Below are 25,063 nucleotides of genomic sequence, written 5' to 3'. Positions count from 1 at the left end.
CCTTAAAGTAGGACGTCCGTGGTACCACCTCATTAACAAATGAGTAGATTTCTTATTTTCTGTTTAGTTAAGCTGCGAAAGCTGCTAGCAGCTAGAAAGGGAATTTAGAGAAGGGAACTTTTAACAAATCAACCACAACAAAGGATTGCCTATCCCCAGGGAGTTGGTGAAATAGTAAGTGGACTGTCAGTGAGAAGACTAGCCAACAGGCTTCCTTTGTGGCGCACTGGTTAAGAAGCCACCTGCCAATGCAGGGGACATGGGTTCGATTCCTGCTCCAGGAAGATCCCACATGCCTCAGAGCAGCTAAGCCTGTGAGCCACAACTATTGAGCCCATGTGCTGCAACTGCTGAAGCCCATGCGCCTAGAGCCTGGTGCTCTGCAACAAGAGAAGCCACGGCAGTGAGGAGCCCGCACACCACAAGGAAGAATAACCCCCACTCTCTGCAACTAGAGAAAGCCCGTGTGCAGCAATGAAGACCCAACACAGCCAATAAATAAATAATAAATAAATTTATTTAAAAAAAAAAAAAAAAAACTAGCCAAAGAGGCCCCAGGGAAGAGAGCATGGAACCTCAAGTCTCAAGATGCAGGTTCTGGTACTCAGTCATATGAAGTGTTAGAGCTGCCAGGAACCTTGGGAGTTGGCTGCTCCGTCCTTGGCGTTTTATAGGCTAGTAATCCGTGGTGAGAGAGAAGACCGCTGAGCTCTGTGCGCTGAAAGCAAACTTGTTGCCCTGGACAAGTCATGTTACAGCCAAGGCAGCAATGAAGGAAAAGCACAAGGGCCTGGAAGGAAAAGGTGAATGGGAAGAGCTGTGTGTAGCAGATGCATAAATGGACAAAGGTAGCTCCACGCTCTCATGCATGTTAAGATGCACAGGGAGGGCACGGCTTAGGCTGATCATCCGCTCCCCAGGTTCCACGCTGCAAAACCTATTTGTCAGATCTGAGTGAGGTCTAGTTTCAGAAGCTTCCCAGGCGATTCTGATGCTCACCCTGATTTTGAAAAGCAAACCTTTGAAAGATGATGGCCACTGTAGAAAGCAGCCAGTTTGACCGCACACCTTTGTTGGCCATATGGCAATTTCCGGACGTGACACGAAGTGGCAGGGCTCCTTTGAGTCTCCTGGCTGGGAGCTGGATGAGGCCCACGGACCGATCTGTGCATGGCTTTGAGAAAAGAGTAGCTTTTAGGCCCCCAACTGCCTCCCTCCTTCCTGCAGCTTGGGACACAGGCAGAGAAGCCATGGTGTTTGTGCTGCTTGTGGGAAACTTGGAAGCATAGATCCCCAAGGCCACCCTGGATCCTTTGCGAACAAAGACTTGATTGCACTTCTTGGCTCTCGTTGCCTTTGCAGACACCAGCTCCTGGTATATAGACTGGTGTGGTTATTGCAGAAGCACTATTATTCCCACCAGCAACCCGAAGCAGGTACTGAACCACAGTTCCCCCGAGTTGTATGTTCTGTCCACTGTCCCAAGCTGGGAACAACCCTCTCTTTCCCCTCAACGTCCTAGACTTCCCCGAGTGGATCTCCATGCACTTAGATGTTCCTTAAGCAACACCCTAGGTAGCTCAGGCCACATCAAAGAGGCTGCATGGAGCTCATTGCAGGATGTGGAATTGCCAGAGCAAGAGAGGACAGACACGGCTGCAAGGATCGCTCGTCTAAGAAGATAAGATTGAAATTTGGGGGTGGTTTTTGTTTGATTTGGTTTCATACTTAAGGAGATGAAGTGATTACTTAAATAGGTGGAGAAGGGAATAAGGTACGAATAGTTATTTGGCCTGGATGCACTGCCCGGAAAACTGCTGCCGTTCCAATTAGGCTGATCCCGTGGCATGTTTTCCAGGGCCTGTTCCAGCTCGTTCCCTGGCATTGTGCTGCATTTTCATCTAGGCAGTTTGCAGTTCTCAAGGAAGTAAACAGCTCAAGGGATTTGCATAGAAAAGCAGATATTGTTATCTACAGCCTCCTAGCGCGATGGTCTCCAAAGTGGGGTGAGCACACCCCAGGGTGGGGTTGGGGGGGGAGCCAGATGGTCCCTTGGAGTGTGGAAGGAAAGGATTAGAACTTGTACAGGTTTTCTCTCATTTTAGATTGTTTTGTGTTTTATAGTATGTGTGTACATTAGTACAGTAGCATAGAGTTACAATTTATGAATCTATGTTGGGAGAACCTGCTAGCTGCACCATCTATAAAGGTTGACATCACAGCATGGAGCTGTATGAAATACAGTTAAAGAAATCCCCTTAACAGATGATTGAACTTGGTGTACCCCCAAAAAAATAATAAAAAAAATAAAAAATAAATAAAAAAAAAGAAATCCCCTTAGTATGCAGTCAACTTTATTATTGGTTTTGGATCTGAAAAATTCCTTCAGATTTCAGTAGAAATAAAATGCGGGCTACTAGGGCATATGAGAAAGTTTCTTTGCCCCCAAACTTACTTCTTTTATGAAAATAATACCATAGGGGTCATGGGTGACTTTATCACTTCAGGTAAGTTGGTTCTGGTCTTTGGGTATTCCATCACAGTATTCCAAGATGCCTTTTAGCCCCGCCCCTTTTTACGAATTTTCCTCTTATAAATATCACCCTTATTAATTTAGTTTTATATGTCCGCTGGGAGTTTAAATCTGTGGTCTGCACGTTGAAATGTAAAGTAGAATATGTTAAGATTGAAGGAAGGTGGCAGTTCAGAAATGAAACTGAAATAGACAAAATGATGGCAGTTACACAGGGGAAAATTTTTACAGGATGCTGTGACTCATTTGTGCACCATATATCTTAGGTAATATATCTTACTTGTTTATGAGCTTTGCTAAGCCTTTAAGGTAATAGAAATCCTTGAGATGTGTCTTTTGGGACTTTACTTGGACATGGTGCAGATACACAGTCAGATTCTCATTCTCTTAAGAGAAACCGGATATCTCCACTTAGTTTCAGTTCCAGTTATCATGTTGGGTTTTTTAGGAAAATCGCTTTGACAGTGCATAGATGAATTAGATAAATAGGCAATGTATGTTAGGGAAAAAAAAAACACCTGACTTGAAGACTTCATGGGAAGTGGAAGATTTGGAGGGTTTGTTTGCTATTTTTTAGATGTTTTTCTTTTTTCACCACAGTATATGCAACATGGTAGTACAGAGCCTGGAAATAAAAACAGAGTGAAATATGAGAGATCAGAAGTTCCCCCCCTGGAATCCCGGGCAGAAATTCCTCAAAGAAATAGAGCTATTAAAAATGAATAGAATTCTCCCCACCCACCCTCTATGGTTACTGTGTGTGCTTGCCTGGCTGTTTGTTTGCTGTTTGTTTGCTTACTTTTGCTTGCCTAGCTTTTTCCGTAAGTACTGATTTAGCTCCGTGAATGATGTTTGCAGAAGACAAGAAATCCATGCCTCTCCCTTCTGGTTCTTCCTCTTACTCCTTGACTTGGGATGTCTTTCCTTCTACTCCTGACTATCGAGACTCCGAAGCCGCTCACTCCTCGGAGACTTTTCTAGTCCCTCCAGCCCTCTGTCCTCTCTGCTCTCTCTGGTTGCCAACTCCATTTGTCTGTCACTTACATTTTAGACCTTAAGAATCAGAAAGGCACCTCCTAATTTTTGAAGGCCTATATGTTTTCAAAAATGTGTTGGTAAAGCTGATATTCACATGTATTTCCCCTAGAAACAAACATATTTACTCAACAGATATTTGTGGGACTGTCTTATAAGCTAGTGGTGGCACGTAGGTAGCCTGCACGGCGCCACACTCCCCTTCTTCAGCTCCTGGAGCGGACGTCTCTAATTCTTCCTAACATTCTTTCCACTGACACCAGACACAACCTCAGAAGTTGATAACATGGCCTTGCAGGTGCCCACAGCCAAGTCATAGTACCAGTCAACTCTGGACTGTAGGCAGCTCTGACATCGCCGTCTACAAGCCGGGTGCTTCGGGGAATACAGAGAGGTAGCAGTCCGTCTTCCTCTCGTACAGTATTTGTTGTATTCCATAATGAGTGATGCTTATTTCTATACTTTTCATGTTCACCTCTTCCGTATAATACATCTCTGGGAGCCATATGTGATATTGGCGTACGGGAGGGATGTCTCCTTCCATCCAGGGATCAGGGAGGGCTCAGTAGATGGGGTGATGTTTGACTCTTCCTTAGGATTTCCACAGGAACACCCACAGGAGTGGGCGACATCCTGCAGTGGAAAAATAACACGTACCGTGGTCCAAAAGTAGGAAATTTTAAGGCTTGTTCAAAGATCAACAAATTGTCAATTAAGTGAAAATGTTCAGCCCATGCTTTCGGTTCCCCACTAAAAACCTGTGCTTCATTTTACAAGTTACATACTCATTGATGATTTTAAAGTTGAGTGACAAAGTCAGAGTTTTTCTTTTAAGGTTCCTCAAGCAATGAGGTAGAGGAAGAGCTGGGCTGAAGAAAGGCAGATGGAGGTGGAAGCCTTTGCTATAGCTCCACGGAGGAGTCAGCAGAACCGGGACTGAGGGAGTGGTGGCCATGAGGATGGAAAGGCAGGAAGAGTCTGACTGGTCAGTAGAGGAAGGGGGCGGGGCTAGCCCGCCGACGGGAGCTCTGGGTTCTGCACGTGGGGCTCCTTGGTTCCCACCAAGAAGTGAGTTCTTCTCCCCCCACTTTTTTTTTTTTCTGAAGGCAGGACTGATCCTAAGCAGTATTTTGAGTGGCATTTTGTCTACCTTTGAACCTTCCAGCCTCCTGTCATCCGCTCCTCCTCACTTGCTGGACCCTTTCCTCCCAGGTTTCCTAGAGCCCAGTGTCCTCATACTGCTGTAAACCCCCCACTGTCTACCCTCTCCCCCAAGAGGTTGCATCCTCCCCAGAAGCCTCTCCTTTCTTCTTCTCCAAGCCATTTTCTCTCTCTTTTCCCACCACCACCACCACCACCACCACCAAAGACCAAAAAACAGAACCTTTTCTGTTCTTTCTAAGCAGTGTTCGTTTACAAAGCAATTCAATTAAATGAGTTCAAATGATGGCCAATAACCCTATGACACTTAGGAAAGTCTGTGCATTTTGATAAGAAGATCATTATTTGGGGTGGGGGGGGGGCACACTTAGTTCCCCGACCAGGGATCACACCTGTGGCCCCTGCAGTGGAATTGTGGAGTCCTAACCACTGGACCACCAGGGAATTTCCAATCCTTGTTATTTCAAATGAGTTTCTTATCATGATCCTTTTAAAACGAAACTTAGAGATGAAATCATAAAAGCCTCGATGAGGAAGATGTTTTTAAAGGAAATACCATGGTAGACCAGTAAGCCTTGCCCCCAGCACCAGCTTCCTTAAAATGTCTCTACTTGTCAGTACTTTCCCTTGAACGCATAAAGCTACGTTTCCTAAAAATTCTCCAGTTCGTTCCCAATGACTTTGGGGATGGAGGTGGGGCGGTGGGTAGGGCTAGGGTATGAGTTATTCCTATAGATGAGAGGTCGGCAGTTGTAAAAGCCAGATCATAAATATTTCAGGCTTTGCTGGCCGAACAGTCCCCATTGCAAACTGTTCACCTCTGCCTTTGTAGTGCAAAAGCAGTCGTAGGCAATAAGTGCACTAATGGGCGTGACTATGTTCCAATAAAACTTTATAAAAACAGGTGTGGGGCCAGATCTGGCCCCCAGGCAGCAGTTTGCTGACTCCTGCTGTGGGAGATTATGTGTGAGCCCGGGACCATCTCTCCTGTTACGGCTTCCCCTGTGGGCTCCACAGACCACATCTCAGCTTTCCAGTCCAATTCTTCAAGAAGTACTTGCCTTTAGAAACATATACTACCGAATCAACATGAACTCAGCACCGCTCCTGGAAAATAAAGAACTCAGAGCACAGCTTGTGTTGAGCTGGAAAAGGCAGCAGATGACCTTAGGGTACTGCCTGGAACTTAGCAGCAGACCGAAACTTCACCACAGTGTCCTCAATATGACCAGTTACTGTTTATCTAAAACCTGCCTAAATGGCATGTCCAGGAAAAACAAGTCTTTTTCTATTATAATAAGCCATAGAATCATGTAAAACTTCCTCTAAAATGTTTGCATAGAAAAAAGGCACTGGAAAAATCTGACCTGTTTATCATCATTGGTGAATTGGATTTGACTCAGCGGCTGTATTAGGGCACCTCAGATAGTTCATCGCTTATTTTCTTTCCTGCCAGTCTTCCTGTTTACTTCTTAGGTCTGTTGCATGCCTTTTTTTTTTTTTTTTTTTTTTTGATAGTGCTCCCACATCTACTTTTTGTGTGTCTTAAGGTTCTCCTACATATACACATACAACCTTGATTTTATCATTCTGGAATTTAGGATAAAGCATATCCTAAAGTCCTGCTGCTCCCAGAGATGTGTCCAAGATGAGCAGACAGCCAGCCCCTGCTGGGAAATGACCCAAGGGTCTGCCTTCACTAGCCAGCCCACAGACCCAGAGAAGAGCTCCAGAGCCCAGTCTTCTCACTAGGTCATGGGAACATGTTGAGAGTGAGAGCTTCCTGCTTTGTAGAGAATGTCTGGACTTGCCTTGCCCAATTTGAAATCAATACCAAGGAGGGACATATGCAGATTCTCCCTCTTGAGTCTGCATCTCCTGTTACTTCTGATGAACTGAGAGTCCCTTGAGGACGCTGTCCTCTCCTTGGGAGGGTGACACATACAAACGCACCACGGGAAGGGCACATGCGGGCCAATGACTGATTACGTTTCTATGCCGTTAAAGGTGATTTCTTTGCCTCACCTTTCTAAAGGACCATGAGATCTAGTTAATTTGTATGCATAAAAATCAACCAAGTAATCACCCACAAAGCGCGTTAGGCCTATTCACATTGTTTGGGGATGATAAATGGGAGGAAACGGGAAATGGGCTCAGATAGAACAAGGACAATATTATTTCATTTGCAGAGCCACAGCCTGAGAGCCTTGCTTGACATCAGCTGCTTCTTCTCCCCCAGCTGCATCTGACGCTCTGCGTGGACCAGAGCATGCGGCGGGTGGGGGTGCGGGGCGGGGGGGCGAGTTTTACTTTTCAGTTTAACTGTTTTCCTCTTCAGTCCTGAGTTAGTCTCTTTGTTGGAAAGCAATGAGTCTAGTGTAGCAGGAGATGTGTTTTAATTTCTGCATCAACTCACAGGCTTCTTGCTCCTTTAGGCTGTTTTATTGTTGTTCCAATTCCCTTTTAATGAATGGTTATTCATTCCCAGCGCTGGCCTCTCTGACAGCCATCTGGTTCTCCTTTGGTCACTCGAACATCTGCCCCAGAGATTTGGAAAATGAGCTTCCTCTGGCAGCCTAAAAATAAGCTTAGTATGCCTGAAGCATGAAAGAGAAATCACCACGCTCCCCTGTCCTGTAGATACTGACCAGAGGAATGAGCCAACACGGCTTCCTAGGGACTTGGAGCTTGAATGTCTTCTGTCACATCTGCAGATTATTTTTTTTTCAAGTGTTGGGAACCATAAAAACATGGCATGAGCTGGGTGCAACCAGTCCTCCTGCAGTTTTCCTTAGGATCAGATGTGCTTGCTGAATGGAAATAGTTGGAGATAAAAGCCATACTTTGCATGATTTGTTTGTAAGGCTTCAAGAGTTAGCTGAGAAAGATAGATGATGCTTAGGAGTTAAGCACTGCATTAGTCATGGTGTGTTCAAGGAGATCTCATAAATGCTTTGGAGAGCAGTGACAGGACATTTCTAAGCACTAGATTTTAGTTTGGATCCAGGGGGCCTGTCTCATGGGTAATGATGGTTTGCTCCCTACCTCCAGAGGACCAAAATTTGCCAGAAGCTAAAACCCAGTCCCTATGCTGTTTCTCACCTGAAATTATTTCTAGCCACTTTGTCCTGTGCAGCTTTTCAGAGGTTCTACAATGAGATAAAATGTCAACATAATAATGATATTCAAATAATTAAAATGCCAACAAATTCAAATCCCTTTGCAAGTCATAATCCAAAGATGTTAAAACTTAAAATAACACCCCAACTTAAATTTCCTTGACCTTTTGAGTTAAAAAGTCAAGTACTTAATGGCCTCCTTTGATCGTTCCAGTTTCTTATTTTGTTCCATCTTAGAAAAACGAGGTTCTTGATGCTGGGTGCTGGGAAGAGATGGTTCTCTTCAGCATCTGCAGACTGGACTGTTTTCTACTGGAACAAATATGGCTCTTTCAGCTCCAAGAGAGTTGCATTTGTTCAACAGTATGTCTCTTGTGTGCTTTACTTTTTAGCAAAATGTAAATGAACAGAGAGTAAACGGACCCATAATGGTCTCAAGTCATTGGTTCCACACCCTTGACGTTTAGAAAAACGAGCCAATTCCTAGCCCCTGGACAATTGTCCTGGGCAAAATTTTGTTCCCAGGACCTTGTTTAATTTTGCCAAAGACCCTATCAAGAACTGTAAAAAGTCTGAGATTTTTACACTACAGTTTCACGGATGCTGGTAGAAGGCATGAGATTTCTGGGTCAGAGACAAACGACTTTATTACTCATGGCACAGCAGGTAGCTTTTGGCTTTGTCTAATCCCAGTTAAGGTTTCAGTCCCAGTTTAGAGCTTCCTGTTTGCATAATTCCCACCCCCCCTCCAAAGTCCTATGGGAGCAAAGCACAGGGGCTCACACACATGCACAGTGGATTTGCTTCACAGCTGGGAACCTTGATCACAGGCAATGTGAGTCTTTTATGATGGGCTGGAAGCAAACTTGACGGCCCTTTGCTCCAGAAAGAGACGTTATTATACTGGACAGTGAACAAACCAGCCCCTTCCTTCTGCGACACCATCTCTTACGTTCAAGGTTGTTCACCCAGAAAACATCCTGGAAAAGATAGGTAATCCAGAGCAGAAACAGCCTGTGCGCCTGTTTACAAGCCACACGGAACTGGGAGAGACCCATGGAGAATTGTCTCCCAAGGCTATAGCACAGACCCAATAACAGCAAGGAAAAGAGGGTTGATGGTGAAAATGTTCTTGGCTTTTCTTAAAAAGATGCCAATCTATAGCAGTTGTTTAGAGTCTATGACCATGAACTTAAATCCATTGGCAGGAATCTACCTCCCAGTCTGGGTGGGGGAAATCAACCTGGTCCTATTTAAAGTGCTTTTCCTTCATATTCAAAAGCTGCTTGATTTGCATGTACACTCGGAGATGAAAGTGTAGGCCTCCCTGAGGTACTGCACTGGGTACAGACTGTACCTCTGTCAGGGCTTCCAGTGCTCAGGAGCAGGCATTTTCAGTCCGAGGCCACCTTTTCCATCTCCACTGCCTCTTGGCATCGAAGAGCTTAGCCTGGAGGAAGCGGCATCTCCCCTCCCCAATTTACTCAGCTGGAAAAACACCCTCTGCAGATTCATGAACAAGACGTGCTGTGGAGGATTCTGCAGCTTATGTCCTAATGAGCTGGTAAAGGCTAATACCTCTGCCACCTGTTCCTTGAGATTTGTCTTTCCTCAGGTACTGAATATTCCAGGGGTCGAGTAGCACTGCTTTCTGCTCTGTTTTTCCTTTTTTGGGGGGGCGGGGGGGGGAAGTAATTGGATATGCCTCTAGTGGGTCACATCTGCCTTCTTTGGGAAAGACTCCCTTAAATTTCTGTTTAGCCTTTCTTCTGTGAAAGACTCCTTTCTTCTTTCGTGGCCCTGCTTGCTGAATCTGTGTGCCTTTTTTACTTCTCCTTTGCTTTCTGACTCAGATTTTTTTTTCTAAAATACTATTCTAGATTCTTTTGCATGGGGCCCATCATTCTGAGAGAGACGGAATCAGCGAGGCCACTGCTTACTAAAGGATCTATTGTTCTCGGGCGTCTTGACCACCACCACCTCTGAGTTGAATAATTCCACCCAGGAAATATTCTCCCATCAGACCAGCATCAAGTTTTGGCTTACCACCACCCTGCCCAGCTCCTCTTTGGGATGCCTGTTTGCTTTTCTTTATAGTCCTAATTTCATTTATTTCCCACTGTTGTTGGGGCAAAAAAAAAAAGAAAGAAAGAAAAAGAAAAACTTTGTCCCTTTAAAATCTATCCAGGAATTTTTTTTACTCTTCCCGGTCTTCCTCACCCCTCACCTTTGAATCTGTCCAAACGTTCTGATCCCTCTTGGTAAAGCTGTTCCAAGTCCTCTCGCTCAAGCTCTTCATCTACAGTTTATAAATCACATTTCTCATTGTTTTCCGGGCCTGGGATCCCCACGGCGGGGAGTCATTGCATTCTGTTCTCTGTGGCTTTGCCTGTCTTCTCCTCAGTTAGATTTCCTTAGGTCCCAGTCACCCCCTCTCTCCTAGGAATAACCAGTGTCTCCCCCTGTGCCCTCTTTCAGAGTCGTAGTCAGCAGCGGGCACATCTGTTTTCCTTAAACATTGTGCCGCTCTCCACGTCACAGTCTCCTCTCCCCTATGTCTGTCCAGTCTGTTGTCTTAAGATCTCATCTTTTCTTCTAAGGAGTTAGCTCTCTTCCTCTAGCTAATCATCGTGTGCTCTTTATTTTTTTCTCTTCCTTCATTTTTTTGCTCCTATTCTGATTGTAAGACCAGAGTATGTTCTCAAATCCTCCTTGGTATCCTGTGCAAACTCGATTTCTAAAAACTAAACACTCCAGGCACATGCCTTTAAAGCTGCCTGTTAAGTTTGCAAGTAATTCTCATCTTGAATCCAGGACAGTGGCATATTCTCTTTGGGTGCCCCTTCGTTTTGTTTTATTCATTAATTAAATCTGCTACCTCGCTGTAGGTATGAAGTGGAAATGTGTATCTCTGCAGTCTGCTGGTATAATCACAGTCAATGTAAATCATCAAAGCCAGAGGCATCCTGAGAGCTGGTGGAGAGAAAGCTTGAGGGTTTTGTTTGTTTGTTTCCGACTAAACCTTCACTATACCCCTATGATACACGTTAGGTACTCTACTAGTACCCTTAAGCACATTCTTATTTAATCTTCATAACAACCCTATAAGATAATTACAAGGTAATTTTAACCCTTTAAAAATAAATTCTGCTTTACAACATCAAAGAACTGCCTCTGGCATCAATGCTCTATTAGTATATTATGGACACAATACATGTCACTACCTACAGTACGTGTAAACTTCGTTATACTTGATATACACTTCCTGTGCTTGTAGTTCATACCAAGAGTGGGACAGAGGTTTCTACAATTGCTGATTAAAATACCTATACTCTGAGTGGAGAGCAGCCTGATGATACAACTCTCCCACATTTTTGGCTGATGGAAGAATTTGCTGTAGCTTGAAGCCTCTGTTCTCCATCTCTGGAGTAAGCCTGGGAGAGCAGGGAGGGATGGGGAGATTCCCAGCTCAGTCCTGCATCTCCTTTGGAGACTGGTTCTGTTTGGACCAGGGCAGTGGTGAATTACAGAGGCCCATACTGTATTCCACTTCCAAAGCCTGGGCTTTTATGAATTCTCTAAAGTTTGTCTAGGCCATTCCTGACCCCTGGGAATCTCCTTCAAAAATCAGATCCACTCTTACCTGTGTCATCACTTCCAATTCTTTGGGCCATTTCTTACACCACTGCTTCAGCCTTACCTTCATTCCCACTTCCAGTGCTCCTCTGTCTCCCGAGCCTTTGTGGGAGGTCTGTGTGCAAACCGAATTCTGTGGGGCTTTCTCCAACTCCAGTTTAGGATTCAACTTTCTCAAGTCGGATCTCAACTGCACATATGCTTACTAGTTTTCAGAATTTTGTTGCTATTGTCTTCTATTCCCTTTGTCTTTGTGGGATTATGTCTTTCATTAAGAAAAAAAACAAAAACAAAAAACCAAAAAAAAACAACTCTTCCCCATCATTTTAGTGTGGTTTCAAGAGGGAAATCTGTCATCTCTGATCAGAAGCCTGTATCATCTAATTCTTCAAGCTCTATTTTTCAAATGACATCAGAGCTCTAAGAGGCTGAGGAATGTGCTTAAATTGTTACTAAATGGTGCAACCAAGATTTACGCCCAGGCAGCTAGATTCTTAACCACGCTGCCCTACCACCTTGCTATAAAACCAGAAGCTAGAGATTCTTCTTCATTGAGAGAGAATCTCATAGGTTATAGGTGTGGGAAACTGTGCAAACAGAGGCTCTAACCTGGAAATTGGCAACTTATATGAGATTCCATTAATATAATGGCATTGTTATATGACACATGAATTAGAAATTGCTGATAAATAATAGATTGTACCAACTGTTTCTCTGAACCAAAGGCCTTCCAGGAGAACGTTTTGCACATTTCATTTTATGAACTAAAATGACATCATTTCCAGAACAGTTTGATTTGTTCTGCAAGTCTGAAAAAAAAAAAAGAAAGAAAGAAAGAAAGCAGAGCAAAGGGACTTTGTTACAGTGTGGACATTTTCAGACAATAGTGGTAAGGCTGAAGTGAGGTTCATTGTAATCAAACTGCACTTTGTATGTTGCTACTTCCTGAAATCTGGAAGGAATGTATCTAAGCAACCTACTTCCTGTTCATTGAGTTACAAGCCACCTAAAACCATGACAGACCAGTTTTTTGTTACAAGAGGAAATGGTTCCATTTAAATTCAGAACCTTTTGCTAATACAGTGGGGGACGGTGGGGAAGGTTGGTTCTGAAATTAGATTTCACTTCTGCCTGGAGCTGATCAGTGTGCCCACTGCCACCCTTTGAGATATCTCTGGGTCCATTCTGATTGATTTTAGCTTTTAGTTACAGGCCTTTGGTAATTATATAACATATACCGTCTTAAGCATAAGATTTCTTTGATATAATATCTTGGTATTTTATAGATCATAGAAACCAAATCTCATTTCATTCTTTGGTGCATTTCAGGATTTAAAAAAAGAACATGTTGTTTTCTAAGATTGTGGTTCTTTCTTCTAAACCAACAGTCCCTAACCTTTTTGGCACCAGAGACTGGTTTCATGGAAGACAGTTTTTCCAGGGATGGTACCAGTCCTTGGCCTCGGGGGTTAAGGACCCCTGTTGTAAACCACCTCCCTCAGATTCTGAAAATCAAGAAGAGTTTACAGCATTCATATTTGCATCATAAAGACTTCAGAGTCAACATAGTGCATGTAAAGTTCTTGTAAAACTGTACACCACTCATTTTGCACGCTCTTCACATATAATCTATCCTAGATCCCAGGTATACGTTGTAAACAAAAGGGTGTTACTTTAGGGTCTCAGTTTATTTCCTCATCTGTCAAATGGAGGTCATATTATTTACCTTGAAACAAGTTTACTGTGAAAAATTAAATGAAAAAAAATTGAGGTGAACGAACTATACGGTATAGTACTGTTCATCCAAAGTGTAATTGAAAAGCATCCCAGGTTGGAGGCGGGAAATAGCCTGGTAATACCCAAAGCTGGAATAAGGAGTTGGGAAGCCTCAGGCAGGCCACCTTCCCTCTGTGAGTGCTTTTGTCGTCTCCAAAATGTCTCTGACTGCGTTCAGACCTGGGGCTGTGCTGGAAAACTGGAAGGCAGAGTGGAAGGAGGAAACCTGGTGAGTCGAGGAGCAGTGGGCTGGCATTGTTTTCCTCCCTTGGCATGGGCTTCTCAGTCAGCCTCTGATGGTCTGAGACTTGGCTGCTGAGTAATAAGCCACCCATGTGATGGACATCAGAGGAGGTAATGACTAGCAAACTGAGGAGTACCTTTCTCTGGGAGCCTGGGTCAAGGGGTGTAACCAGAAAAAGCCAGGAATTTTACTCCGTCTCCAATAATTGCTGTTTATAGTCTGAAGACAGATTCTTTCCATAAAGGTTTTAAGCCAAGCAAAGGAGAGGCCCTGGGGTTTCTCTCTGGGTTATTCCTATTTGCATGTCTCCTTCTGTGCCCCCAATCCCTGGCGTGTCTCCAAGAGGCTTCTTTTGCACTGTGGATGAATTAATGTCCCAATTTGGTGTTGGGAAAGATGTCCCTCTAGAGAATCTCTAAAATCACCCTTAGGATTCCATTCTTGCCTTTACTTCATAACTTAAACCTGGAGACCTGCCAATCCCTGACACTGTAATAGGAATTCACCAAATTTATCTTGGTTTTATATATCAAGATTAATTTGTTTTCCCCATGCCTCTTCCTCAATTTGCCTACATTTCCTCATTTCTCAGAATTTTTCTTTTCTTCTCTCTCATCCCAAAAGATACTTGAACTTGAGGGCACTGTGGGAATCTTCCAAATCTTTTATATTATATATAAGATTTAGATATAAACAGTTGCCTCTTAAAAAGGGGAGGGGGGGGTTACCTGGGAGATTACTCTTACTGCTTACTTTATACATTTTCATAAACTGAATTTGATATACAATGTATAATTTTTCGTATCTGTTAAAATTCAGAGTTGTTGTTTCTTTAATTATAATTACATGACTTTCCAATGACTGCTAAGTGGTATAGGATATCATCTATGTCTTTTTAAAGTACATGTACATTCCTTAATGTGAATCTTATCTATATTAATTAATATGACTTTCCCCCAGAACCTCAAAGGAAAATAAAATTTCAAATGAGAAGGCTCATTTGTTTGATGTATCTCCTAAGTTTTGTACATGTAAATTTACTCCCCTAGATATTTTTATAAACACTCACAAGTACATAAGTCTCTTTTTCCTCTCTAATAAGCATAGCTCTTCTTCGTATGTTGGGCTTTTCTCACATGGAGGACCGAGGGGCCTTGGGGGTCATCCTTTTTGCATCACCTCTTGGTGTCTGATAATGTAGACCTACAACCTGCAGACGTGCGGGCTGACTTCATGGACGCCTCTATGTATCCTGGGTGGTGCTTGATTCTGGAAGGTATTTAATCAGTACTCAGGAGTGTTAAAAAAACAAAATTCAACTGAGTAAATTTGAAAATCTAATTGGCTTTATTCAGCCATTCCTGTATCAGGTCGCATCCCATCTAGAAAGTAGAAAGGCACTCCAAGGAGTTATACAAATGGAAGGTTTTATAGGCAGAAGGAGGGCAGGACAGAAGTTACAAGAGTGGATTCTTTCAAGCAAAGTTACCGTCCCTTAAAGAAAAACGGGGTTTCAGGCAGATTACCTCACTGACTAGGAGATTCCTGGCTAACTGGGTTAAATTCTACTCCTGGGAGAAGCTGGAACTGCAGTTCCTTTAGGTATGCAGTCTTGGTGGGGCTTAGCACAAGCAATTCCATTTTGGGGTTGTTGTTTCTTTTTCTTTTAAGTTTATTTATTTATTTACTTATTTATTTATTGGCTGTGTTGGGTCTTCATTGCTGCACACAGGCTTTCTCTAGTTGCAGCGAGCGGGGGCTACTCTTCATTGTGGTGCACAGGCTCCTCATTGCCATGGCTTCTTTTGTTGAGGAGCATGGGCTCTAGGTGCGTGGGCTTCAGTAGTTGCGGCACTCGGGCTCAATAGTTGTGGCTCATGGGCTCTAAAGCACAGGCTCAATAGTTGTGGCACATGGGCTTAGTTGCTCCGCGGCACGTGGGATCTTCCTGGAGCAGGGATCGAACCCGTGTCCCCTGCATTGGCAGGTGTTAACCACCGCGCCGCCTAGGAAGCCCTGTTGTTTCTTTTTAACGGGAGTGTAAGACATGGAATATCTGGTTGACCCAGGGTGTAGTTATTTTGCTGCCACAAAATCAAGGCTTTACTGTATTTTAAGAATCTTAGAATTGAATTCGAAATTTCTGGTTTAATAATTGTTGCAATTTGTACTGTAGGGAAAATTCCTGACCCACCAGTCAGGAGACCTGCACTCTAGCTGTGGATCTGTGATCACCTGGGTGACCTTGAACAACATGCTTTCTCAAGAAACAAAACGGCCCCAGGGTCCCTTTCCCACTGACACCTCCCTGGTTCTATGCGGTGCAGTGAGATACGTGCCGAGGAGGAACTTGTCAGTGTGAGGCTGTGTGGTTCCAGGTTATCTGAAGGGCTGTGCTTTGATCCCACTAACCTTTTTTCTCATGTGACACCTGTACTGCTGTTCCTCGAGCCTTGAGATAACGTCTCAGAGGAGATGACATAAATGATCCCCGGCCAGCCTCACCCATCAGCTCTGTGATCTCTGCCTTTCAGATGCCTGGGACAGAGGATCCCCAAGATGCACATGGCCCCGAGGAAGCCAAAGGGAACCTGGAAAGTCCCAAACAAGGCAGCAGTAAAATGAAGCTCAAGAGTCGTCTTTCAGGTACGTGGACTTTTGCCTGACACGTCTACCTGCGCGGGAACTTCCAGCCTCAGGAGTGGGGAGTTCAAGTCATCAGCAGGATGAGCTCTTTTTTCCCTTAAAACCTCCAAATTGTTATCCCTTTTGGTGGTGCATGCCACAGGCATAACAACTGCCTTCAGCCTGGCTGCCCACGTGAATATTTTTGAGTCATAATGAAGTGAATGTCAACATCTCTGTTCATCTCTGCTTAAATCTAAATTTCCTGTTGTGTTTGGTTCATTTACTTCAACAGGATTTAAGGTGACCCTTTCACTGTGGAATATTCCTGATGGCCTATCTTTCCAGCAAACATACCTCTTCCCCAAACCTCTGGTCCATGGGAGCCTGGGGCAAAGAGCTATTTATTTAGTAGCAGATCTGCATCTCAACTAAACAGTGAGGGATAAATGGGATGGAGTTGTGGTTTTTGTAACAAATAGATTTGATATATCATGGGCACGTCCTCATAGCAGCTGGCCTGGGCCCTGAGAGAGAGAGTCAGAGGCTGTGTATGGGGACCCACTGTGACTTCTGTGGGTCTGAGGCACTTTATCCTTGACAGGATCTTTCTACAAAAAAAGAGGGAAAAAAAAAAACCTAGCATAGTTTATGGCCGCATTGGTATCAGGATACAAGCTGGATTCCTTATCATTTATTAATTACTCTTATGTTAATTTATTTTCTCCTGAATTTAAAAGAAATGAAAACATTTTTGCAGGCCCCTAAAAGTGGCATGGGCCCTCAGCAGTGTGTCTGCTGGTCTCATGGAGAAATCACCCCTGGCTACCTACCTGTGAAAGACACCTGGTCTAGCAGGAAAGGCAAGAGTTTGGAAGCTTGGCAGAAATCAAGTTTACCCCCCAGCTCTTGAGTTACCTTATGAGGTTGGGCTGGTTATTTAACCTCCCTGAACTTCCACTCCCTCACCCAACAAAGGACATAATAGTCCTGACTTTGAAAGGTTGAGCAGATAAAAACAAACAAAAAACACACGTAAAAGCACCTAGCGGAAAGCGTGGTGTGTTACCATCCCTCTGTATGTCAGTTTCATCTTCCTGCCGCCCAAATCAGTAGAGGGGTAGTGTCTCTGGGTGCCAACCAAGAGCATCTCCAACCAACACTGTCTGCTCCTCGACTATTTTCAGGTAAGGTGGCAGGTTTAGGAACATAAAATACATCCATTTAAAAAAAAAAAAAAGGAGAACTGAATAACAGAATGAATTGCTTTGTGTTTATAACTCAGAATAACTAGGTAGTGTCTGTCTGACAGTGTTAGGATATGGGTTTGCGACATAAAGCAGTGTGATGACCACAGGCTGATAAGGCTGGAGGGAAAGGTCGTGCTGATGGTCCTCACATGGAGAGAAGGACCAGCTCCCCTTCAGCCTCGAGGAACGACTGAGAGAAATACATTTAAATCCTGTGTGTGTTTAGGGTGGGGGAGGAGGTCTTGAGGTCCCCTGTCTGATCAGCACCTTATAAACAGTTCCTAGGGAGGGTCACAGAGCTCTAAGGAAATACAGGGACCTTTGAAACCCGTACAGTCGCATTCCTGATTTTATGGGTGAGACCAGAGAAGTTAAGGGGATCCCAAAGGTCACTCATTCAGTCTGCCTTCCAGACAGAGTTCTTCCTACCCACCCCTCAGCTTCCTGAGGATCCTGGAGAGAATCGCGTTCCCCAGTCTGGGGCTTTCCTGGTACAGATGTGAGCAGGGGATCCTAGCTGATGACCCTCCAGATCCATGAGTCTCCATGTTCACACTGTTAATTCAGAACGTGCAGGACATTCGGCTGAGTAATAAGTCCAGAGCTGTCACTGTTTGCCACAAATGGATAGCACCCTCTCTTCATGTGGTTTTCCCAGACATGCAAGGCCATAACAGGGAAATACAGTAGAGGAAGCACATGCAGGAAGTCGGGAAGAAACTGTGTTCAGTTCCCAGCTCTGCCATTATGGGCTGTGTGACCTGGGACAGGTGACTTAACTTCTCTGGGTCTCAGTTCTTTCACCTGTAAGATGAGAGTTGTAATGTACATTTATTCTGCAAATCAATGCTAGTGTCTTCTAAGTGCCGAGCCTCGTTGAAAGATCCAGTTGAGAGAATGCGTATGGCAGTGCCAGTCTAAAATGTGGCGGCAGTAGGTCCTCACCACACGGTAGCTGCCACTGTCACCAGTGGCATTGTTAATATCACGTGCAGCATTTTCATTTTCATTATTATTGTCCTCGTTCCCTCTCAAGAGGGGAAGATGCTTGAATGGGTTCAGATAGGAAGATTTTCAAGAACTTGTAGGTCATGATAAGGCACGCACAAGAGATATGAAGACTGAAATCTCTCTGGGTTGTGGGTCTGGGGGAGGCATTCTGAGGATGCAAGATAAAGAAGGGCCAATGCATTGGCAGGACTTGGTAGAACGTAAGAGAAGGAAAACAGGGGTCTAGACTTGGGACAAAATGCATGAGAAATATTTAGGGACAACAAGGGAAAACATTGATTAGAGAAGTGTTTCACAGCTGTTTTTCTGCCTCAGCTATCTGAAAGATCTAGTAATGCAACAGTAACAATGATTCAGTCCAGCAGAGAGGTTAGGGAGAAGGAGATTCTTGGCATGGGAGGTGATGGTACAGGCAAAATTGGGTAAAACTTCATGTGATATTTATATGCTCCCCAGTTTGGGAAAGGATGCAGGTGGAAGATCCTCTCCTTTGAGAATCAGGAGGCTAGAGCAATGGATTCACGCAGCAGAGTAGTGGGAGATAAGACTGGAAAAGTAATTCGGAGGCACATTAAAGAGGCTTAAGGAATTGGTTCTTCATTCAGTGCTTTGAAATATGTTCAGTCTAAGGACATTTGAATACAGGAGATTTTAATGTGATCACCTCCCAATTTTGGTGTCCTGTAAACTTGGATATGTATTTCATATTTTCTTAAGCGAGTCACTCTGGTATTCACATATCAGTATATTATCTACAGACACTACCGTATGTGGTTTCTCTTCTGTTGATGGCAAGTACTTCCCTGTCAGCTCAGAAGGAATTTTCTTCTAATAAATCTTTTTCAGATGAGTAAGCATGCCAAGATAGATTAATCTGGTCATGAATTATTAAGTCATGAATTATTAAGAAGTTTCTGTAAAGAGGTTCCAGCCATTTCCACTAAGATTTTGGCCAGTCTGGGTCCAAAATGACTAATGCGATTTCATAGAACATTTTTCTGATATTCTAACCAGAGTTTTCTTTACTTCGTACCTCCTTTTTTTGCCAGCAGGGTTCCCTTTTAACTTTGGTATTTTTGATTTATCCATGTTAATGCCCTAGGTTCGTGATCTTTTTAAATGAAAATTTTTCTTTTGATTGCAAAGGAATTTCAGGTGTTTGAAAATCTGAAATTTGTATCACAAAGTTAATATGTAGCTTTTGAAAAATCAGGCCTTTAGTGATTCTGTTATAACGGTATCAGCACTGCTCTAACTTTTCATCACTATTAAAAACTCATCAATGTATTATATATTTTTAAAAGAGTATAGAATCATCTTGTTTTATTCCATGAAAAACCTCCTGAGAAATTTTTAGATAAATTGAAATTTTAAGTCATCAAATAAAATATTATATAGCCTAGGAGAATTTGATATTTCAAAGAATCTATATGTATATATAGTTATATATACAAACACATATGTATACGTGGCTATACACATATTTATGGTGTATAATATAAACATTGTAATGTAATTATAGCTACATTCAATGTAATTATAGCTACATTCAATGTAATTGATCCATCATTTAAGATTAAAGTCCCTTAAACCCTTGTACACTGTTGGTGGGAATGTAAACTGGTGGGGCACAATGGAAAACAGTATGGAGGTTCCTTAAAAACCAGGAATAGAACTAGCATATGACCCACCAATTCCACTCCTGGTTATATATCCAAAAAAAAACTAATATACTAATCCAAAAAGATACATGCATCCCATTGTTCACAACAGCAAGATATAGAAGCAACCTGAATGTCCATCAGCAGATGAATGGATGAAGAAAATGTGGTATATAATGCAATGGAATATTACTCAGCCATAAAGAAGAAGGAAATTTTGCCATGTGCAGCAACATGGATGGACTTGGAGGGTATTATGCTAAGTAAAAGAAGTCAGAGAAAGAGAAATACTGTATGATACCACTTACATGTAGAAGCTAAAAAGTACAACAAGTATATATATATAACAAAAAAGAAGCAGACTCACAGATATAGAGAATGAACTAAGGTCTTCTCTGGTGGTCCAGTGGTTAAGACTCTGTGCTTCCATCGCACGGGGCATCAGTTTCATCCCTGGTTGGGGAACTAAGATCCTGCATGCCTCAAGGCATGGCCAAAAAAAAAAGAGAGAACAAACCAGTGGTTACCACTGGGGAGAAGGAAGTGGGGAGGGGCAGTACAGCAGTAGCGGATGAAGGAGGTACAAACTATTACGTATAAAATAAGCTACAAGGCTATATTGTACAACACAAGGAATACAGCCAATATTTTATAGTAACTATGAATGGGGTACAACCTTTAAAAATTGGGAATCACTATATTGTATACCTATAAATTATGTTATATATCAGCTATACATCAATAAAAAAATAAAAATATTTTGAGATTAATGTCCCTTAAACCATCTTATTTTAAAATAGTGTATAATATAAACTAGGTATTAATAGAGATGTTTTTAAAAATCATTGCTATAGTGATTTCTTAAGACCCAAGAATATTAAGGGAAAAACATATGTTGTTCTACATTGAAATTATAAATTTGTATTCATCAAAAAATACCACTGACAGAGTGAAAAGGCAAGTCACAGACATGGAGAAGATATTTGCAATACATAGATCCCATGAAGGACTCATATCCAAAATATATTAACAATAAAAAAAAAACTCCTATAAATCAACAGAGAAAAACCCAATAAAAGAATGAGCAAAGAAGAAAAATAAAATTTTTCTAGTAGTCCAATTAAAAAAAAAAATGCGCAAAAGACTTGAACAGCCTGTTTACAACTTTATAAAAGGAAAACAGCCAATGAATATTTGAAAAGAAGCTCAATCTTACTAGTCCTCAGTGAAACGTAAGTTAAGAACCACAGGGAAATACCATTATATATCCAGCAGAGTGGCTAAAATTAGAAAGACTGACACTGCTGAGTGTGACAAGGGTGTGGAGGACCGAGCGTTCACACACCCTGGCGATCCCATGTGGTGAAGGGGAACACATACCCGTAACCCAGCCACTCCCCTCCTAGGTACATCCAACACATACGGCACAGAATGTCCAGTAACTGTATTAAAAAAAAAAAAATTAAAGAATATGTGACTGAGACCATTTGTGGCTCATAAAGCCTAAAACATTTACTCTCTGGCCTTTACAGAAAAAGCTTGCTGACCCTTATTCTAGATCTAAAACTGGAAACAAATCAAATGTCCATCAGCAATAGGATGGATAAATAAATTGCGGTATGTTTATACCGTAAAATAGCGTGTAGAAATGGCATGAACAAACCATTGGCGTGCAGCAACATGGCGGAATTTCACAAATACAAAGAACAAGGAGCCAGATACAAAAACAAACATATGGTATGCGTTCATTTATTTCAAGTTTGAAAATAGACAAAAAATCTACGGTGTTAGAAGTTGGAATAATGGTTTCCCTTGGGTGAGGAGTCATTGGTGGCATAAAAGGGGGTTTGGGGATCTGGTAATTTTCTGTGTCTTAGTATGGATGTTGGATATTGGCATATTCATTTTGTGCAATTTCATGGACCTGTATGTACACTTAGTGATCTGTGCACATTTCTGTAAGTTGTTATACTTTAACTAAAAGTGTGTTTCAATAGTCATTGCTATACACGGAAAAAGGCATCTGCCCCAAGCGTAGAACGATACCAACCACCAAGTGACATTCCTCCATCACTGAGAAGTCATCTACTGATAGTGTTCTCACTCTTGTTTATTGCATTATCAACCACAGCTACATTTTACTTGGATGAAACGTAAACATTGCCCTTTTTGAAGCTGGTCACTTCAAAAACTAGCACTTTCTTCAGAGTCTGGCTTTATGGGCTCAACACACACCAAGTTTATGCAGAGCTTGATGACAGAATGTGGTGAGCCAGGTGCTTTGCAAGTATTGGACACCAGGCCATCTGAGCAACCATGAATGTAGGTGTAAACGCAGCAAGAGCAAGAGCTATATGCACGCTCTTAAGATTCTCTTCATTCCATATCAAGTCATGTTTTCCATCTGTGTTTTCAAGGGGGTGTACACCGTCTAGAGTCTGTTGAAGAATATAACGAGCTGATGGTGCGAAATGGGGACCCCAGGGCCAGGATGTTGGAGGTCTCCCGAGATGGCCGGAAGCACTCTCTCCCCCAGCTCCTGGACTCAACGGCCACATCACAGGTAGTGCAGCACACCGTGGAGCGTCTGGCTTTCTTAACCAGTCACAGTTACTTGGTTAGGGATGGAAGAGCATGTTTCCAGCCCTGCGTCTCTAGGTTTTCTTTCACTCTCTCGGAGACCAGCAGGAGCTTCCGTGTTCCGAAGACCTGTCTGTGAAGGCCAGGACTAGAGATACAGTATAGTCAGTGAGGTCTATCCAGGGGGGCCAGAAGGAAGTCAGCCTGATATTTGAAACTAGAAGAGAAGAAAAAAAAAAAATCTCTTGTTGGATCTCAAAATCTTGATCCTCTTTCTACTGTGTGTTTTGGAAACGAGAGCTGCTTTCAACTGCCAGGAGACAATGGCGCCTCATGGTCTGTGGTGAGCCACCATCTCTTGTTTGGTGGGTGTGTCATGTGTCAGCGTAGCCGGGTGGGTGGGTGGGTGTGGGGGCGTGTGAGGGAGGGAGGGGGTGTGTGCGCGCCTCTGCCGTGCCTGGGAGCCTACCTGTTATACAGTAATGACTCAAACAGCCAAGGTCAGAAGAGGCTGCAGAGAGGGGAGAGGGAGGTGGGGATGTTAATATTCCAGGGCCCGTGCACGGGGGCTCTTCCTCGATTCCATCATCCTCAGCCCGGTAGAAACGAGGCAGACGTCTCATAAACCAAGTTGGAGGCAGGGTCAGTCTCTGGGGAACTTGCGGCGTGTTCTTTGAGTCCTGGCACCATCAGCCAGAGTCACTGGCATCTTGTCCCCAGGCTTGCAATGAAGCGGAGATGCAGGAGGAGGGTGTGGCCGTAGGGACACCTGTGAGTGCGCGGAGACTCAGATATTAGATTTCTAAGACCTGAGTCGGGCCCTTGCGTTTGGTGCCTCACCTTTTTACAGATAGGACAACTGAATCCCAAAGAGGTTGAGTGTTTAGCTCCAAGGGATGCGCCGGCATCGCTGTGCAGGGAGCTTTGCCCGAGCAGTGCAATTAAAAAGTGCCCGTGTTTCAGAGGCAGCTGCTGATTCGGCTCTCTTGTGTTGAATCCCCTCAAAGGCAACTTCAGTTGGGACACTGAGAAAAAAACCGAGCAAAAAACTTGCATGGGGCTTGGTTAAAACTCCTCCAGACTTGTGTCTGGAGACGTCTGTGGCGTGTGCGGAAGGATCCAGTTGGATCAACAAAGGCAGGGGTGGATCAAGGCGCCGTAGAAGAGCCATGTTGTCAGACTGTGTGAGTTAGTGCGGAAGATGAGAGCGCTGAAGATGAGAGCGCAGAAGATGAGAGCGCGTCTGCTGCCACCGAGGCCAAGGATGGCCAGCGTTGAGGTGCTCATTTCTTAACTGACCTTTTGAGGCTGTATTTACAGCCCAGAAATACCTGTTTCTTCTAACCAGGCTTCTAGGAACCAGGAAGCACAGGCTAGTGAAGATTTTAAAGAAGAAACTTTTTTTTTTCCTCTTCAAGTCGTTCTTTCCCTTGTCTTTTCTTCTTTTCTGCCTTATTTTTTTCTCCCAGGATTCTCCTCCCTCCTTCTCTCCCTCCCTCTTTCTCGCTTTTTTTCTTCTCTCTCCCTCCACTAAAAAGTATTGTCTAGAATAGAGCTATCCAATAAAGCTTTCTGCAGTGATGGAAATGTTTTATGTCTATACTGTCCAATATGGTAGCCACATGTGTCTTTTAAGCACATGAAACTTGGCTAGTGAGACTGAGGAGAGCATTTTTAATTCTAATTTGTCTTAATTTAAATATGGACGGCCACAAGTGGCTAGTGGCTGCCATATTGGACAACAGAGTTCTAAAAGTGCAGTAGGACCCTTGAAACTCTTTGAGAGGACAGTGAAGCATGCTGGCCTCTGGTTCCCAAAGGGGCGATGGAATGAGGTGCTGCTGGAGGTTGGTGGTGAGAGAAAGTTTCCTTAAGAGTCTGCACGTGAACTTCTGTTTTCGAGGGCTATGTCTGGCTGTTTCCATGACAGTTTTGGTGAAAGAGTGGTAACTTTGCCAAGCCAACATCATTTTTTTTAATGAATCAGAGGCTGAGAGGCCAACGTAGCTGACAGATATTTTGTAAAACTGCAAAATATAATTGTTCTAAGATGCCAGGAATACGAAAATATCATTAGCAGACATCTCATTTCTACCTTTGAATGTAGGATATACTAATTAAGGATAAAAACCATTTTCTGCTGTCTCTTTTCTCATATTAAACATGAAATGATTTTTTTTGTTTATGCTAGAATATCTGTTGTGTAAGAAATGTATTATTCTAAGAAGAATAGCAAGGAGCTAAGTTATCGCAGTTATTTTAGCAAGAGATTCATTCAGTCTCTTGTTTATGTTATAAATAGTGCACCCTGCTTACACACATGGATATGGTAGGTGATGGACAGGAAAAAGAGATCAAGATTTTGAGCTGCTGCGTGCCAGGAAGGGAAAATGTGGCTTGTGGGAAAGTATTTTATTTTCCAAATGTGAGGG

The 25,063-nt window shown here is 43.2% G+C and overlaps 1 protein-coding gene across 14 annotated transcripts in view; it reads left to right on the top strand.

Moving 5' to 3' along the window:
- Nucleotides 1–25,063, top strand: part of PDZD2 (PDZ domain containing 2) — a 190,633-nt gene that overhangs the window by 123,139 nt on the left and 42,431 nt on the right. For 13 of the 14 annotated variants that reach the window (XR_009049124.1, XM_057708100.1, XM_057708102.1 and 10 more), the window contains 2 exons: nt 16,039–16,150; nt 22,469–22,614. Coding sequence is in view for 13 of the 14 variants with exons in the window: in XM_057708100.1 (XP_057564083.1) it covers nt 16,039–16,150; nt 22,469–22,614 (258 nt within the window). In the remaining variant the exon portion in view is untranslated. Of the gene's footprint in view, nt 1–16,038; nt 16,151–22,468; nt 22,615–23,703; nt 23,911–25,063 lie in introns of those variants that run through there. The other variant, XM_057708111.1, reaches the window with a different exon arrangement.

Source organism: Hippopotamus amphibius, chromosome 15 (assembly GCF_030028045.1).
Source record: "Hippopotamus amphibius kiboko isolate mHipAmp2 chromosome 15, mHipAmp2.hap2, whole genome shotgun sequence".
NCBI classification, from domain to species: Eukaryota; Metazoa; Chordata; class Mammalia; order Artiodactyla; family Hippopotamidae; genus Hippopotamus; species Hippopotamus amphibius.
This window is presented reverse-complemented; position numbering and strand designations above follow the sequence as displayed.